General features: G+C 51.5%; 1 protein-coding gene across 4 annotated transcripts in view; it reads left to right on the top strand.

The window, feature by feature from the left end:
• gtf2f1 (general transcription factor IIF, polypeptide 1) overlaps nucleotides 1–13,930 on the top strand; it is a 45,227-nt gene that overhangs the window by 21,696 nt on the left and 9,601 nt on the right. For 2 of the 4 annotated variants that reach the window (XM_043695061.2, XM_043695062.2), the window contains exons 8-14: nucleotides 1,237–1,390; nucleotides 2,363–2,424; nucleotides 6,266–6,397; nucleotides 7,479–7,552; nucleotides 7,641–7,776; nucleotides 8,031–8,157; nucleotides 11,592–12,846. In XM_043695061.2, coding sequence (XP_043550996.1) covers nucleotides 1,237–1,390; nucleotides 2,363–2,424; nucleotides 6,266–6,397; nucleotides 7,479–7,552; nucleotides 7,641–7,776; nucleotides 8,031–8,157; nucleotides 11,592–11,802 — 896 coding nt within the window. In that variant the 3' untranslated portion in view covers nucleotides 11,803–12,846. Of the gene's footprint in view, nucleotides 1–1,236; nucleotides 1,391–2,362; nucleotides 2,425–6,265; nucleotides 6,398–7,478; nucleotides 7,553–7,640; nucleotides 7,777–8,030; nucleotides 8,158–11,591; nucleotides 12,847–13,930 lie in introns of those variants that run through there. The other 2 variants (XM_043695063.2, XM_043695065.2) reach the window with 2 other exon arrangements.

Raw genomic sequence — 13,930 nt, 5'->3', positions numbered from 1 at the left:
CAATATGTAGCTCATTTATTGAGTTAAAATATTTATACATACATGAATTAATAATTGTTAGCTAATACCACAGTTACTTTATAATGTAATATAATTAGGTTAATCAACTGAGCTAAAACCAGTGAATCTCTCACTGCCTCCGATCCATCGGGGACTTTAGTGACAGAGGCACTTGAGACGGTCTCGATTGCACAGCACCGCTCTCGTGAACCCCAGCCTGCTGGGATAAATTCCGATGAGTGGAGCATGGTCCCTGCTGTTAATACTATTCTGAATGTAAAGTTACAGGCTGAATCCACATTTCATTCTAACTGCAGCACTTTTCCAGCTCTTGCAACTAGATGGCAAGCAATATCAAGTGACCCAACATAAACTGCACAAGGGGACAGTTCCCACCCATACCCTAGGTCAGGTTGCTCCTCCTCCCGCCCTCCACCAAATCACACTGTTCTTACATTTAGCCAGTTTTTCACATACGTTTCCACTTTACTTCAATTGCTCATTGTCATTTCCAATTAACTTTAACAATTAACCCTAATGGTCTGGTTTAAAAACACTTTCCCATATTTCCTCCTCCCTTCCACTGCCCAGTCTGTGTTGATGTAGATAATGTCATCATTCTCAGAATGAATCACATTAACTACATTCCCTGTCTCCCCAGAACCCCTCTTACTCTGAGGCAGAGATTCTGGACCACTGGCTCCCTCAGAGAGAGTCTGACAATGTGGGCCCTGGGCCACTGGCTCCCTCAGAGAGAGTCTGACAGTGTGGGCCCTGGACCACTGGCTCCGTCAGAGAGAGTCTGACAGTGTGGGCTCTGTGCCACTGGCTCCGTCAGAGAGAATCTGACAGTGTGGGCCCTGGGCCACTGGCTCCCTCAGAGAGAGTCTGACAGTGTGGGCTGTGGATCACTGGCTCCGTCAGAGGGTGTCATTGCATAGGGTGGATACCCGGAGGGTGCTCCCTGTTGTAGGGTAGACTAAAATTTGGGGCAAAGTGGAAGAGGCCTCCCTTTAAAATGGAGATGAAAGCATTTTGTTTCTCTGTCTCCAGGTTGTTAACCTGTGGAATTCCCTTCCCCAGGGAACAGCAGAGGAATTTATTGAAGGCTCAGGCCAGTAAAGGTTTGCTAGGCCCAGGGAGTTGATGAGTAAATGGCCAATTTCTGTTGCCATGTCCTGGATTCCGTGTTTCTGACTCACCGACTTGACATGGCTCTTCTGTTGCCTTCTCCAGGAGACACCAAAAAATTCCCAAAAGCCACAAAGAAAGGGCAAGCTGGAGCCAAGAGGAAGAAGAGAAAGGGTTCTGACGATGAGGCTGTCGAGGATAGTGATGATGGAGATTTCGAAGGGCAGGAAGTGGATTATATCTCTGATGATGAATCGAGGTATTTAATCTTTTTTACTTGCTATCATCGGTGTTAGGATTTCATCCTGGGTTTTACAGTTTTTCCATTGAGCCTGCAGATTGCACTGGGGCACAGTGCCAGAGCAAACTACACCACCAGGGTGGGGGAGAAAGAGCCGGGGACACTGCACCGGGGTGGGGGTGGGGTGGGGAGAGAGCGAGGGGACACCGCACCGGGGTGGGGTGGGGAGAGAGCGAGGGGACACTGCACCGGGGTGGGGGGGGTAGAGAGCGCGGGGGACACTGCACGAGGGGGGGAGAGAGCGGGGGACACTGCACGAGGGGGGGAGAGAGCGGGGGACACTGCACGAGGGGGGGAGAGCGGGGGACACTGCACGAGGGGGGGAGAGAGCGCGGGGACACTGCACGAGGGGGGGAGAGAGCGCGGGGACACTGCACGAGGGGGGGAGAGAGCGCGGGGACACTGCACGAGGGGGGGAGAGAGCGGGGGACACTGCACGAGGGGGGGAGAGAGTGAGGGGACACTGCATGAGGGGGGGAGAGAGCGGGGGACACTGCATGAGGGGGGGAGAGAGCGGGGGACACTGCATGAGGGGGGGAGAGAGCGCGGGGACACTGCACGAGGGGGGGAGAGAGCGCGGGGACACTGCACGAGGGGGGGAGAGAGCGCGGGGACACTGCACGAGGGGGGGAGAGAGCGGGGGACACTGCACGAGGGGGGGAGAGAGCGCGGGGACACTGCACGAGGGGGGGAGAGAGCGAGGGGACACTGCAGCGGGGTTGGGGGGGAGAGAGCGGGGGACACTGCAGCGGGGTGGGGGGGGAGAGAGTGGGGGACAATGCACTGGGTGGGGGGGATTCTTGGCTGCCCATTGCAGTGTCTCATGGGGAGAGGGATCTGGCTGTTTGCTGGGGTTGGGGGTCAGGCGGGGGGAGTGGGGGTGGTAAACCTGTCAAGTATTTTACCGAAAGTGTTGTGTTTGATTTTCAGTGACAATAATGAAGACGAGCTGGAAAAAGGGAAAGCCGATAAAGGGGAAGATGTACCGAAAGGTATGTAGTGATTGTCCCTGGTGCTGGTTTGTTTGGACATGACCATTGTGGGGAGGATGTTTGTGCTGGGATTGGTTATAATTATGGTTCCCCGTGACCAAAGGTAGGAAGGCTCATTCTGTCTACAGAGGAGCCTTGATTATCCGGCATTCGATTATCTGAATTTCGGATTATTCAGCAAGATCACAAGGTCCTGATGCTTGGCTAAACTGTGTTATCTGGCATTTGGTTAGCCAAACTTTCAAATATCTGACAAAATAGTCCCCACCAATGTTTTTCGGATAATCGAGGTTCCTCTGAATATGTTAGCAGTCACCCTGTTAAACCTGCCAACAGCCTGCAGTACATTCCTTGGTAGTTAATTCGTATTTTGTAACTAAAGCTTATGATTTGCTGAGAAAGATCTCATCCATAGCTTTAAAGTGAGTGGGTTGGTGTTTCTTTATCATTGCTGGTGGATGCTGATAAACTGCTGCCTTTCCCTGAGTTAGTGTGGAGGGATCAGATTGAGGGCAGCTTTCACAGTGGAGACCTGTCTCTGGAGAAACATTTTCTCTGTGGCCTGACAGCTTTAATAAATGACCCCCATCGGGACTAGACAGCGCATCATCCTGCACGTTCTCTTCCCTCTCCCTCCCACTTGCCCTCTCACTGCTAATTTCCTGGACTATCTCATTTGATGTTATTCGTGTCCAGACATGTACCGATTTCTTCTCAATGATTACAGCCCTCTGGAGTGACGAATTCCAAAGACTCACTGTATTCTGAGCAAGGAATTGCTCCTCATCTCGGTCATACATGGTCTGCCCTTTATCAGGTGAATTCCCTGGTTCTGGAACGTCAGCCAGGGAAAACAACCTCTCCATATCCCTCGTCACTCTCAGTAAGAATTTTGCAAATTTCAATGAAGTCACTCATTTTTTTCAAACCATGAGGGAACTATTGATCTTTAATTTCGCTTTACCCTGAGGAAATGGTGCATGTGGGGACAGTTACAATGTTTAAAAGACATTTAGTTAAGTACATGAATAGAAAAGTTTGGAGGGATATGGGCCAGGAGTAGAGAGGTGGGACTCCTTGGTAGTTAACTCATTATTTAGTTGGGGTTATGGTCAGCATGGACTGATTGCACCGAAGGGTTTGTTTCTGTGCTATATGACTCCATCAGGCAATCCTGCCAACCAAAGGGTCATTCTGGAGAACCTCAGTTGCACTCTGTCTCTGACAAGTATATTCTTCCTTAGATAAGATCAAAGCTGCATATAATACTCCAGGTAGGGTCTCACCAGGCGCTTTACAACTGCACCAAGACTTACTTACTCCGGGACTTGGATCCCCTTGCAGTGGTGGCAAGCATAGCATTTATCTTCCCCGTACCTGTTGTACTGGCATGTGAGATTTTAGTAAGTTGTAAACAAGGGTATTCGGGTCCAGTCTGACGTCAGTAATAACTATTTCAAAGATCACCTTTGTTCCTGTGACCACAGTGAATGACTTCATACTGATCCGCATTCCATTCCATCTCCGACACTCTTGCCCATTCCCTCGATTTGTCCAAATCCCCTTGAAGCCTCTTTCTATCCACCTGGTAGCTCACATTGGTTCGATGTTGTAGTTGTGGGATGTTATGTTAGGAACAGTGTCGCTTTAAGAGGTGAGTCCTCTGAATCAGCAGTCAGGCTTGTTCAGACTTGTTTCGAGTCCTTACAGAGTACAGAGCTTCGGAATAAAGCCTCCCTGTTGGATTACAGCATGCAATGAGTTTGTATGTTCTTCAGTTCTGACTGGAGCCTAGTAACTGCCCAGTACAGAATAATGTTCACATCTAATTAGTCATCTGCAAATTTGTAAGTATTAGACCCAGTCCTACATCCCAGATATTGAGATTGTGAGAAGCTGCAGCTGGGATTCTGATCTTTGCAGTCTTTACACAGCTCTCAGTCAATGCCACTGCGTTAATCACTAACCTCTGCGACCTGATAAGCAAGGCAGACCATCCCATGAGCCGTACTACAAGTGTAAAATGTCAGTATAATCCCTACAATAGATAGTCTCTTTGGAAAAGAGCGATCAACCAAATGATTTTGAACAACTGAAAAATAATTCCTTTATTATATAAAGACTTATTCTTTAAACATGTGGCAAAAACAGTTAACAGCTAAAGTATAATTACAATAAGAAACCAGAATTAAACAGCGTCCACTTCTTCCAAGCACACTCAGTCATACACTGACAGAACTGTCCAAGATGTGATGGGTTTGAGAAAATAGGCACAAAGAAATGAACCATCTGTAGGTAAAGGGTGTGAATTCAGACACTAGAATTTGTTGATCTTTTATATCGCCTTTGATTCACTTTGCGATCAAATTCCTGACAAATCACAAAATGATTAAAGGGACCAGCAAGAATAGCGTGGGGAGGGGGGAACGAGAAAGAACAGCACAAGGGAAGAGAGTGAGGGGGGAACAAGAGAGATCAGCATGGGGAGAGAGTGAGGGTGCGATGAGAGAGAACAGCACAAGGGGAGAGGGTGAGGGGAGAATGAGAGAAAACAGCATGGGGAGAGAGTGAGGGGGGAATGAGAGAGAACAGCATGGGGAGAGAGTGAGGGGGGAATGAGAGAGAACAGGGCAAGGGGAGAGAGTGAGGGGGGAATGAGAGAGAACAGCACAAGGGGAGAGAGTGAGGGGGGAAGAGAGAGAACAGCACAAGGGGAGAGAGTGAGGGGGGAATGAGAGAGAACAGCACAAGGGGAGAGAGTGAGGGGGGAATGAGAGAGAACAGCACAAAGGGAGAGAGTGAGGGGGGAATGAGAGAGAACAGCACAAGGGGAGAGAGTGAGGGGGGAATGAGAGAGAACAGTGTAAGGGGAGAGAGTGAGGGGGGAATGAGAGAACAGTGTAAGAGGAGAGAGTGAGGGGGAATGAGAGAGAGCAGTGTAAGGGGAGAGAGTGAGGGGGAATGAGAGAGAACTGTGCAAGGGGAGAGAGTGAGGGGAGAATGAGAGAGAGCAGTGTAAGGGGAGAGAGTGAGGGGGAATGAGAGAGAACTGTGCAAGGGGAGAGAGTGAGGGGAGAATGAGAGAGAACAGTGTAAGGGGAGAGAGGGAGGGGGGAATGAGAGAGAGCAGTGTAAGGGGAGAGAGTGAGGGGGAATGAGAGAGAACTGTGCAAGGGGAGAGAGTGAAGGGAGAATGAGAGAGAACAGTGTAAGGGGAGAGAGTGAGGGAGGGAAGAGAGAGAACAGTAAGGGGAGAGAGTGAGGGGGGAATGAGAGAGAACAGCGCAAGGGGAGAGAGTGAGGGGGGAACGAGAGAGAACAGTAAGGGGAGAGAGTAAGGGGGAACGAGAGAGAACAGTAAGGGGAGAGAGTGAGGGGGAAGGAGAGAGAACAGCGCAAGGGGAGAGAGTGAGGGGGGAACGAGAGAGAACAGTGTAAGGGGAGAGAGTGAGGGGGGAATGAGAGAGAACAGTGTAAGGGGAGAGAATGGGTGAGCAGGCGAGAATGATGTTATTAACAGTCCAGTTACTTAGATTTTTTTCAGTTTCTCATTCGCCTTTGTCTCTTGGATTTGTTATATCTGGGAGGTTTCCTGTGTCTGCGAAGACAGACAATTTTTTTTTTAAAAAACCTTATCTGCTATTTCTCGATTTGCCATTACCAGTTCTCCAGCAATGGACCAACATTTCTCTCTGCTCATCTTTTCCTTCATCTATATGTTTGGCAGCTTTCCTGACCTGTTCCTTTGTAGGTTCCATTGTTAATCTATTATCAGTGTCATGATCAGTTTCTGTGTCATCTCGTGCTAGTTTCTGAATTCTCCTGGCATGGTGTTTCTCAGGTGTTGATGAGACTGTTGGATCTGAGAGCAGTGAGGAGAGTGAAGAGGAAAAACAAAATGAAGAGAAAGATGAGGAAGATGACGACAAGAAATCTGCAGCCCCTGACAAGAGAGAAAAGAAGAACAAAGGAGGTTTGGAATCTGTTCTCCAGCTGCTGTTCCAGACCAGTGTATGAAAGGGGAGATAGTGTGTCTGTCTCTCTGCACGTGTGTGAATGCTTTTCCTGTGCAATGATACTGTCCCTTGTCTAGAGGTTAAATTGCCCCCTCTAACATTTGAGCTGTTCCTCCTTCTGATGGAATTTTCTCTCATTGTGGGGAGCCTTTCATGTTTCTCTCAGTTGACACCAGGACCTGTAACCGATGTCCAGAGAGCTCGAGGCCAAACCTAGAGGAACCATTGCCCACAATGTTACCTGCAGCACAACTGTTCCCCTGGAAGATTCTGATCTTGTAGCTAATGAACTGCGATTTCCCAAGCTGTGATCAATGATTTGGTGAACTTGCCAGTATTAGCGCAGTTAGTACCAAAACAGTTGAAAGTGCAGTCAGTAACTTTCCATTCACCTGGTCCACTGTCTGTTGTAGAATGGAACCCAGTGGAGTCAGAACTGACTGTCACTTTTGTTTGCAGATGTGAGGCAACATGTTCTCATTGTGGTCGTGTCTGTCAGACCCTGGCCAGTGTCAGTAACTGGGTAATCTCGTTGTGGTCGTGTCTGTCAGACCCTGGCCAGTGTCAGTAACTGGGTAATCTCGTTGTGGTCGTGTCTGTCAGACCCTGGCCAGTGTCAGTAACTGGGTAATCTCGTTGTGGTCGTGTCTGTCAGACCCTGGCCAGTGTCAGTAACTGGGTAATCTCGTTGTGGTCGTGTCTGTCAGACCCTGGCCAGTGTCAGTAACTGGGTAATCTCGTTGTGGTCGTGTCTGTCAGACCCTGGCCAGTGTCAGTAACTGGGTAATCTCGTTGTGGTCGTGTCTGTCAGACCCTGGCCAGTGTTGCTGTCTCAGCAATGATGATGGGGGGGGGGGGGGGGTGGAACCTTGCCTCATTAATCCCAAGGCTCCTCCATCAGTCCCTGGGCCGCACTCCGCTACAGTGCTGGAGCTGCTGGGTGCGATGCAGACTTGGTGTAGCTGTGGATTGTATCCTGGGGAGCGGGACTGGAATCTGTGAGAGCTGAAGTGTGATTGTGTTGGTCGTCTTCCACAGACAGCAGCGAGGAATCGGAATCCTCGGATGAAAGTGACATCGAGTCTGAAGCTGCCTCAGCGCTTTTCATGTCGGTGAGTTTCTCACGTTCACCCTCCGGGTCCACACTCCCTGAGGAGGTCCTGTCATCTCTGAACCTTTCTTTTTCTCTTGTGTTGAAAGAAGAAGAAAACGCCCCCAAAGAAAGATTGGAGAGGATCAAATAACAGTTCCTGTGGGAACAGCCGCCCAGGAACACCCACGCCACAGATCAGCACCTCGTCCACACTGAAGGCAGCTGCCAACAAACTGGAGCAAGGTGAGATACCTCCACACTGTGCTCAGGCTGACCCCAACAAGAGACTCACTCAGGGAACGGGGGGAGGGGGGGGGGGGGGGCTGTGCTCAATTCCCAGTGAAACAGAGGGTGTGGGAATGGGGGTACGGTCTGACTGCCCACGGTACATGACGAGGTGGCAGAACAACATAACTGTTCCGACAGAAACCCTCTGGACCCAGACTGTGGGCTCTGAAACGGGGAATGTTTAATATCCTGGTGTCTCCTATTCACAGGGAAGCGGCAGGGTAACTCTGCAGAAACTCCGGTGGCCAAGCGGCTGAAGATGGATACGGGACCCCAGACTGCCTCTGGCAAATCCACCCCACAACCCCAATCCGGCAAATCCACCCCAAGCAGCGGGTGAGTGGGATAGCGGGACAGGACACAATGGTGGGGAGTGGGATAGTAGGATGGGGCAGAATGGTGGGAAGTAGGATAGCAGGATGGGGCAGAATGGTGGGGAGTGGGATAGCAGAATGGGGCAGAATGATGGGGAGTGGGATAGCAGGATGGGGTAGAATGGTGGGGTGGGATAGTAGGACAGGGCAGAATGGTGGGGAGTGGGATAGCAGGATGGGGTAGAATGGTGGGGAGTGTGATAGCATGATGGAGCAGAATGGTGGGGAGTGGGAGAGCAGGGTGGGGCAGAATGGTGGGGAGTGGGATGGCAGAATGGTGGGGAGTGGGATAGCAGGATGGGGTAGAATGGAGGGGAGTGGGATAGCAGGACAGTGCAGAATGGTGGGGAGTGGAATAGCAGAATGGGGCAGAATGGTGGGGAGTGGGATAGTGTGATGGGGCAGAATGGTGGGGAGTGGGATAGCAGGATGGGGCAGAATGGTGTGGGGTGGGATAGCAGGACAGGGCAGCATGGTGGGGAGTGGGATAGCAGGATGGAGCAGAATGGTGGGGAGTGGGATAGCAGGACAGTGCAAAATAGAGGGGCGTGCGATAGTGTGATGGGGCAGAATAGTGGGGCGTGGGATAGCAGAATGGGGCAGAATGGTGGGGAATGGGATAGCAGGATGGGGCAGAATGGTGTGTGGGATGGCAGGACAGGGCAGAATGGTGGGGAGTGGGATGGCAGTATGGGGTAGAATGGTGGGGAGTGCGATGTTGGGACGGGGCAGAATGGTGTGGAGTGGGATAGTAGGATGGGGTAGAATGGTGGGGAGTGGGATAGCAGGACAGTGCAGAATGGTGGGGAATGGAATAGCAGGACAGGGCAGAATGGTGGGGAATGGGATAGCAGGACAGGGCAGAATGGTGGGGAGTGGGATAGCAGGATGGGGCAGAATGGTGGGCAGTGGGATGGCAGGATGGGGCAGAATGGTGGTGTGTGGGATAGCAGGATGGGGCAGAATGGTGGGGAGTGGGATAGCAGGGCAGGGCTGAATGGTGGGGAGTGGGATAGCAGGATGGGGCAGAATGGTGGGCAGTGGGATGGCAGGATGGGGCAGAATGGTGGTGTGTGGGATAGCAGGATGGGGCAGAATGGTAGGGAGTGGGATGGCAGGGCAGAATGGTGGGGAATGGGATAGCAGGACAGGGCAGAATGGTGGGGAATGGGATAGCAGGACAGGGCAGAATGGTGGGGAGTGGGATAGTGGACGGGGCAGAATGGTGGAGAGTGGGCTAGCAGGATGGGGCAGAATGGTGGGGAGTGGGATAACAGGACACGGCAGAATGGTGGGGAGTGAGATAGCGGGACGGGGCAGAATGGTACAGAGAGATAGCAGTATGGTGGAGAATGCTGTGGAGTGGGATGGCAGTATGAGGCAGAATGGTGGAGAGAGGGATAGCAGGATGGGGCAGAATGCTGGGGAGTGGGATAGCAGGGTGGGGCAGAATGGTGGGGAATGGGATAGCAGGATAGGGCAGAATGGTGGGGAGTGGGATAGGATGGGGCAGAATGGTGGGGAGTGGGATAGCAGGAGAGGGCAGAATGGTGGGGAGTGGGATAGCAGAACAGGACAGGATGGTGGGGAGTGGGATAGCAGGATGGGGCAGAATGGTGGGGAATGGGATAGCAGAATGGTGGAGAGTTGGATAGCAGAACGGGGCAGAATGGTGGGGAGTGGGATAGCAGGACAGGGCAGAATGGTGGGGAATGGGATAGCAGGACAGGGCAGAATGGTGGGGAGTGGGATAGTGGACGGGGCAGAATGGTGGAGAGTGGGATAGCAGGATGGGGCAGAATGGTGGGGAATGGGATGGCAGAATGGGGCAGAATGGTGGAGAGTGGGATAGCAGAATGGTGGGGAGTGGAATAGCACGACAGGGCAGAATGGTGGGATAGTAGGATTGGGCAGAATGGTGGGGAGTGGGATAACAGGACAGGGCAGAATGGTGGGGAGTGAGATAGCGGGACGGGGCAGAATGGTGCAGAGAGGGATAGCAGTATGGTGGAGAATGCTGGGGAGTGGGATAGCAGGGTGGGGCAGAATGGTGGTGAGTGGGATAGGATGGGGCAGAATGGTGGGGAGTGGGATAGCAGGAGAGGGGAGAATGGTGGGGAGTGGGATAGTGGGACAGGGCAGAATGGTGGAGAGAGGGATAGCAGAATGGGGCAGGATGGTGGGGAATGGGATAGCAGGACAGGGCAGAATGGTGGGGAGTGGGATAGTGGACGGGGCAGAATGGTGGAGAGTGGGATAGCAGGATGGGGCAGAATGGTGGGGAATGGGATGGCAGAATGGGGCAGAATGGTGGAGAGTGGGATAGCAGAATGGTGGGGAGTGGAATAGCACGACAGGGCAGAATGGTGGGATAGTAGGATTGGGCAGAATGGTGGGGAGTGGGATAACAGGACAGGGCAGAATGGTGGGGAGTGAGATAGCGGGACGGGGCAGAATGGTGCAGAGAGGGATAGCAGTATGGTGGAGAATGCTGGGGAGTGGGATAGCAGGGTGGGGCAGAATGGTGGTGAGTGGGATAGGATGGGGCAGAATGGTGGGGAGTGGGATAGCAGGAGAGGGGAGAATGGTGGGGAGTGGGATAGTGGGACAGGGCAGAATGGTGGAGAGAGGGATAGCAGAATGGGGCAGGATGGTGGGGAATGGGATAGAAGAATGGTGGGGACTGGAATAGCAGGTTGGGGCAGAATGGTGGAGAGTGGGATAGCAGGATGGGGCAGAATGTGGGGAGTGGGATAGCAGGATGGGGCAGAATGGTGGGGAGTGTGATAGCAGGGTGGGGCAGAATGGTGGGGAGTGGGATAGCAGGATGGGGCCGAATGGTGGGGTGTGGGATAGCAGGATGGGGCAGAATGGTGGGGAGTGGGATAGCAGGATGGGGCAGAATGGTGGGGAGTGGGATTGCAGAATGGTGGGGAGTGGGATAGCAGGATGGGGCAGAATGTTGGAGAGTGGGATAGCAGGATGGTGCAGAATGGTGGGGAGTGGGATAGCAGGATGGGGCAGAATGGTGGAGAGTGGGATAGCAGGATGGGGCAGAATGGTGGGGAATGGGATAGTGTGATGGGGAAATGGAGGTGGTGGGGGTGAGTGCTGGTTGGGGGAGGGGAGGATTGGGTCAGGATGGAGAGTCAGTGAGATACGACGGGGCAGGCTGGAGTTGGAGATAAGTGACAGTGAGACATGAGTGAATGGGGTTAAACGAGATGCTGGGGGATGGGGTATTGAGTAAGGAGCGGGGTCTGGGGAACCTGGTTATTGGGTTGCTTGTGGGCTTGGGGGAGGCTGCACAGTTGTCATTAAGTGAGATGCCCATTATTAACCCCCTGGCCATTCTCCCTGCTTCCCCCCCCCCCCCCCCCCCCCCCCCCCCCGCAGTGATATCCAGTTGACAGAGGATGCAGTTCGACGGTATCTCACCCGAAAACCCATGACCACCAAGGACCTGCTGAAGAAGTTTCAAACCAAGAAGACGGGACTCAGTAGTGAGCAGACGGTCAATGTCCTGGCACAGATCCTGAAAAAACTCAATCCTGAGCGGAAGATGATTAATGAGAAGATGCACTTCTTCCTGAAGGAAGGGAACTGACACGTGGCCCAGGGTGTGTGTGTATGTAGTTTTTGATTTTGTTCCTGTATATAATGGACTGACCTCTTGCTGTCATTTTGTACAATATGGTAATTGTTATGGTCTGCACTCAGCCTTGTCCTTTCTTCCCTCCTGAGTCCTGGCTTTCAGTCCAACCCTGACTGAAGGGATGAAGGACGAGGGTTTTTTTTTGTGAGGTAGGTTCAATCCACAGCACAGGCAGGCCTTAAACTGGATCAAAATCAGTCTCATTCTGGATGTAGCAGATACTCCTGTGTGGGTGCTACCTGTTGTTGGAGCCTTACCGTGGGACTTGAGCCATTCAGGACCCGCTTTAGGAAATCCCTCCTGTCAAACAGGCACCAATACCCACAGCAGCTTCACTGGGACAGCCTGGCTTCATATTACACGTGTTACCAGAGTGGCTGACCAGACATAACCAACAGAGAAGCTCCTGGGTAGAATGTGACTGTACAATTCACAGAGTCTCGGAGTACAATATCTCCTGTGACAACGAGACAGTTTGTACGGATTGGGTACCAAGCCTTTAAGTACAGAACTGACTGTAGCAAAAGCCTTTCCACCTGCTGACAACCTTGAAGCACCAGTCATAGCCGGAGATGGGGTGGGGGGGAGAGTGGGGGGGGGTGCGGACGCGTGCGGGCAGCAATGTTTTGGAAAAGTATCTATGTGGGGGAAGGAAAGACTCAGTACAAACGCACATCAACTCCAGTGGATTACTACACAGCAGGTATGACTGAAGCCTGGGGGCTGGATTGTGGGGCAGAGGGTTGTTGGAGATTTGGTTCAGGATAAGGTGGGAGTGGGGTTGTCAGTGCAAGACCAAAATGAGCAGAATTTTTCCTATCGCTGGAGAGCTCAGTAAAACTAACAATGTAAGTGAGGTGGAATGTGCATTAGGCTGTAACGTTCCCCGGTGTTGGTTCTGTCAAATGTTAAACTTGTTCAGTATCTGTATTTGTTGTGCAATGAATGTAATGGTTCAGGCTCAATACCTTATCCAATAAAACGGCTGCGAGTTTTCATTCGTTTCATCACTGCTGAGGTTCCAGCTGTGGCTACAATAGAGTGACTGGGGGGAGTGTGTCCATGTACGTTGCTGCAATGCAATTGAGACTCTGGCTGGGGAAGACAGCTCGAATTGCTGACAGTATAGACACAACTATCAAATTCAGGAATCCTGAGCAGGAGTCGGGGCGAAGCTGCTACAGTTCCAGCTCTTGATCTCACTGTGGGGGACAGCACTGTTGTAACGTGTTAGGAACAGCCTACATATTAGTGTGATCTCCCTTTAAAGACCAAACTGGCTGGGAGTATTCTGACCTGTCCCACCTGTTCCAGAGGTGGGACATGAAAGCAGATCTTCTAGACCAGAGGTGGGGACACCACCACTGCACCACAAAAGCCCCTCAAGAGCATTCTGAAAGGAAATGAATTGTTTTCCTGACTATGATCTCATCTAGTCCCAAAAACTGCCCATGTGACCTGGGATTGCCATGGGGCTGAACAGCCAAAAAGAAAAAGGACCTAGAACATTAATTACAGTGGGATAGTTAAGCCGTTTTTCCTAATTGGCCATTCAAAATACATGGACAATTTGCATAAAGAGGAAACAAGCTGGGGTTCGCTCCAAATGGAGCAGTTTTGTGTTCGGCAGGTTTGAACACATCCTGGTGTTCAAACAGGTCTCTGAGAATAGAGCCAAGACTGTGTTACTGTCTATCATACTGTTTGAAAGAAGATGGAGTGGCAAACGTGAAGAACAAGGACTCTGGACTGGAAAATATTCCTTGTTGCTATCTGTTTTGCCAGAGCCCTGCAGACTGTTTCTGGGAGTTGAAGAATTGAGCCTTTGTGGCTTCTGTGCCATTCAGACTGTTGTGATCTAAGAGAGCGATTAATAGACATGCGCCTTGTTGGCAGGGAACAGTATCTGTGAACTGCAGGGGGATCGAGCTGCCGGTCAGTGTGCCTGCTCGCATGTGTAAGTGTGCAGCTGTCTCAGGCAGTGAATCAATGGCCCACAGTCACTGTGCATACACACAGCTAAACCAAAGGATACCACAAACAGTGAAGAAATAAATAATTGATTATGGGCAAGTATATT

Source organism: Chiloscyllium plagiosum, unplaced genomic scaffold (assembly GCF_037043375.1).
Source record: "Chiloscyllium plagiosum isolate Xiang-an unplaced genomic scaffold, Cpla_swu_hap1 HiC_scaffold_45, whole genome shotgun sequence".
In the NCBI taxonomy this organism is placed as follows: Eukaryota; Metazoa; Chordata; class Chondrichthyes; order Orectolobiformes; family Hemiscylliidae; genus Chiloscyllium; species Chiloscyllium plagiosum.
The sequence above is the reverse complement of the archived record's forward strand: the minus strand, read 5'-3'. Positions and strand labels throughout refer to the sequence as shown.